The sequence below is a fragment of the Montipora foliosa genome, unplaced genomic scaffold (assembly GCF_036669935.1).
Source record: "Montipora foliosa isolate CH-2021 unplaced genomic scaffold, ASM3666993v2 scaffold_211, whole genome shotgun sequence".
Lineage (NCBI taxonomy): Eukaryota > Metazoa > Cnidaria > Anthozoa > Scleractinia > Acroporidae > Montipora > Montipora foliosa.
Window position 1 is genome coordinate 29,259 of NW_027179514.1, and position 3,917 is coordinate 33,175.

At 40.5% G+C, this 3,917-nt stretch overlaps 1 protein-coding gene across 1 annotated transcript; it reads left to right on the plus strand.

The window, feature by feature from the left end:
- Positions 1-531: 531 nt before the first annotated feature.
- On the plus strand, positions 532-3,662 carry LOC137986500 (E3 ubiquitin-protein ligase TRIM71-like). The gene has a single exon (XM_068833533.1). The coding sequence runs from the start codon at positions 763-765 to the stop codon at positions 2,965-2,967; it is 2,205 nt and encodes a 734-aa protein (XP_068689634.1). The 5' UTR covers positions 532-762; the 3' UTR covers positions 2,968-3,662.
- The last annotated feature ends 255 nt before the right edge of the window (positions 3,663-3,917 follow it).

The following is a 3,917-nucleotide window of genomic DNA, read 5'->3' on the forward strand; positions in this document are numbered from 1 at the left end:
CGGCGCTAAATTTTACATTGAAAGGTTAATTTTTATTTCTTCTTTTTGTGTTTTATTAGGAGGAAACACTGGATAATCTTGCTTACTTGATGCCTGGTCTGGTCTAACTGCCATATAATAAATTTTGAGATATTAAAACCACGTAGTATCGACTTTTTAAACTTTTGAACTCATCTCTCTCTTTTGTTTTTTCTTTGGGTGACGTGAAAATCAAGAACTGAGGAAACGCCTTCAATTTTGCTTTACCCGAAACATTGATTTACACGCATTTTCCCGCGTTTTGTTTTCAAAATTTTGTTCATGCAGAAATGGTAGAGAATCTTTTGAACGGTCACAAGCAGTCCTAATTGATGATTCTCAAACGATGTCTTCCTCACTCCTCAGAATCTAAGCAAAGCATCGCAACTATTGCGTCCTCCTCGATGGTTTAGGAAAACCATGGAGTGGGAGAATCAGGCCGAGAGAGGACCGTCATTTAGTTGCATGGCTACAATCGGAAAATGTCGTTCCATTTTCAGCGGATCGGTTTCTGGCCGGTCGGTTTAGCTTAATGGTAAGCAGCCTGAGTTTTTAGCCGAATTAAAATTTCGGGTTTTAAAATGAGTGTTAGTTCGTGATGAAGTGCATTAGAATGTGATAAAAAACACTCTGTGTCACTCAAAGCGGAAAGTAGCGGGGTTATCCACTCGACCGCACAGAGTCCAGGGATTTCATTGACGTCACTATTTCACACGCCCTCATTTTGCGTTGCTTGGCTTCATCATGGATGTTCAACAGCTTTTCAAGAATCTTAAAAAGGAAGCAGAATGCCCACTGTGCATAGAGACTGTCACAAATCCCAAGACATTACCATGTCTTCACTCATTCTGCCTGGAGTGTCTCGACAGACATGCAAACTTCGCAAGGAGACAGCTAAAAGCGACAATCAAATGTCCGGTTTGCCAGACTTCATTTCAAATTCCCGAAACAGACACCTTCGAGAATTTGCCGCCATCGTTTCATCTCAACCGATTGGTGGATGTTCTGGCCCTAGAAGATGGCAGCGTACAGTCTCAAAGATGCAACAGCTGTGACGAGAACAACACCGCAACATGTTACTGTTTCGTGTGCCAGGATTTTCTGTGCGCATCTTGCTTTGAAGCTCACCAACGCTTGAAGGCCTCAAGGGGTCATCGCAATGTTTTGATCGATCATCGCAATGTTTTGATCGACAAACTGCAAGCGCAAGATGTGCAAGAGTTGATCCACAGACCCGTGATGTGTTCACAGAAATATCATGAAGATCAACCTCTCGAATTTTACTGCGAAGACTGTAAAGTTCTGATTTGCCACAAGTGCACTGTAGTGAGTCATAATCAACACACCATGACAGACACTCAGAAAGCTGCACAAGAACAAAAGATGGAAATGTCCGACGCTGTGGCCAAAGTGAAAGCGGAAATGGTCAGATATGAGAGTGAAATTAAGAAACAAACTGACCTAAGAAACAAAAACAAAGTTGAAATTTTGAACGAGGAAAAGAAAATGACAGACACTGTGGAAAAATTGATTCGTGATTTGCGAGAACACGAGAGAAAAATGAAGGACAAGTTTCGCGAAATTTATGAAGCGGAACAAAAACATCACGCAACGCGACTGGAAAACTTCGAGCTGGTTGCCACCCAGCTGAAAAGCTGCTTTGAACGCTGTCAGAGTATCTTGGATAGAAACCTCAGCGTCGAAATTCTACAAACAAATCACGCCATCCTCGGACGTTGTAATGAACTGTTAAATGTAAGAAAACCCGATCTTTACATGTCGCCACATGTACATTACTTGGTGGAAAAGAAATTGGATCTTATGGATCGAGTTGTTGTCACGAAGACTGATCCCTCAAAGTGCTTAGCTGAAGGTCAAGACAGCCTGGAAGTAAAAGAAAGGAAGGAGACATATTTCGTCATTGTTACAAAGGCTTCAGAAGGATTTCAATGTTATCAACAAGATGATAAAATCAAAGTCGACATATTGACTCCAGAAGCTGATCAACTAAAAACAGACATTAAAGACACGAAAGACGGCAAATACACAGTGACATACACACCACAAGATGCCGGACAACACAGAGTAGAGATCTTTGTGAATGGACAGCCGCTGACTGGTAGTCCTTGGATTGTGCAGGTTCATCAGCATCAACATCAATTTGCCTTTCAGTTTGGTTCAAAAGGGAAGGGACAAGGAGAATTTGATGGCATTTCTGATATTGATGTGAGTGATAAAACGGGAACGATTGCTGTTGCAGATAGCGGGAATAACAGAATTCAACTGTTGAGCTCTGAAGGAAATTTTCGAAGGGAGATAAAAATTGATGGTATAGCTTGGTGTGTGGCATTTACAGACTCTGGCGACCTGCTGACTTTAGTTCCGAAAAGCGACAATAAGCTTCGTGTGTTCAGTGAGGAGGGGCACTTTATCAAACACATCAATGATAAACATCTTGATGACCCACGTTGCCTTTTCATTGCGAGTGATGGTCGTATAATCATAACTGACTGGTCGGACAAGAAAATCAAGGTCCTCTCCCCTGATGGGAATGGCTTGCTCCAGTCCTTCAGTGCCCCAGACTGTGATAAATCCCCAGATTGCGCTATTTATCACCAGGACAAATTCTTTGTTTCTTATTACCATGCTAATTGTGTCAAGGTATTTAACAAAACTGGAGTGTATTTACATGACATTGGCTGTGGGGGGTCCAATGATGGCCAGTTTGATGGTCCTTTTGGACTGGTTATTGACAAGTACAACCGACTCATTGTGTGTGATGCACGTAACCGTAGGCTGCAGCTCTTCACCCTGAGCGGCACGTTTTTGAGTAAAATTGATCGAAAGTATTTCAAAAATGGCATTCTGCCTTTTTGTGTTGCTATAAACAGCGGTGGCAATCTCATAGTAGGCGACCTAGTCAACAGCCGTATTTCTGTTTTAAATTAAGATGTGATATACTTTTGCTTGATTAGCATAGGGCTAACGTTTTCCAGTCAGTCAGCCGACAATACAGTAATGAATATTGAAAGTGCATTGCATAAGCTCTAATAAGCTCTGAGCATTGATGCTTTAAAAGCCGAATTTTTGAAAAGAATATTATGGAATCAGTAGCGCCTCTGTCACCCAAGAATTTATTAGGTTTTGATGGCTAATAAGTGGCTCGTTATCAAAGCTAAAAGGCTTAAAATTGGAGGTTTAACTAAAGTTTAACAAGTTCTTTTAGCATTTGAAGTCAATCTTCAAACAGCATGATTGATGCCATCTGTGCAAACTCATACGTTAATGAAACAAAATGTAAAGAAAGCCAAGATTCCCTTATACCTTTCAATGAAAAGAGCTACGTACTAGAATCTGCAACTACCCTGTAGGAAAGCAAGAGAAAAACAGGGAGAAGTCCATTGGAAAAAAATCGTTATTTTTAGTTTCAAATGGATAATTTTGAAGGTATTTTGTTTTGTTAAATCTTTTCTGTGAATTAATTACAATTTGTTCTTAGTGTTTTAAAGTGCCTCTAACCCCAAAAAAGTTTTTTCGCTAAAAGAAATCTTTGCACCTGTTCGAAACGCATTGCGGCCATTTTTTTCTTTTTCTAACAAATCCTGCCTTTTTATAGGCTTCAAAATTAAACTTGCGAAAAACCAAGCATCTTCTGTTCACGACCGAGTCAGAAGGGGAGTGGGACTATTCCTGATTTGACGTCACAATCTACTTTGCATACATGTTTCAAATAGTTCATGCGATGTAAATCAGTTTGTGACGTCATATCAGGAATAGACCCACTCCCCTTCTGACTCGGTCGTGAACAGAAGATGCTTGTTTTTTCGGAAGTTTTGAAGCCTATAAAAAGGCAGGATTAGATAGAAAAAGGAAAAAAAAGCCGCAATGCGTTTCGAGCA

Excerpts from the sequence above, each read along its gene's own strand:
- LOC137986500 (XM_068833533.1), top strand. The coding sequence starts at position 763 with ATGGATGTTCAACAGCTTTTCAAGAATCTTAAAAAGGAAGCAGAATGC.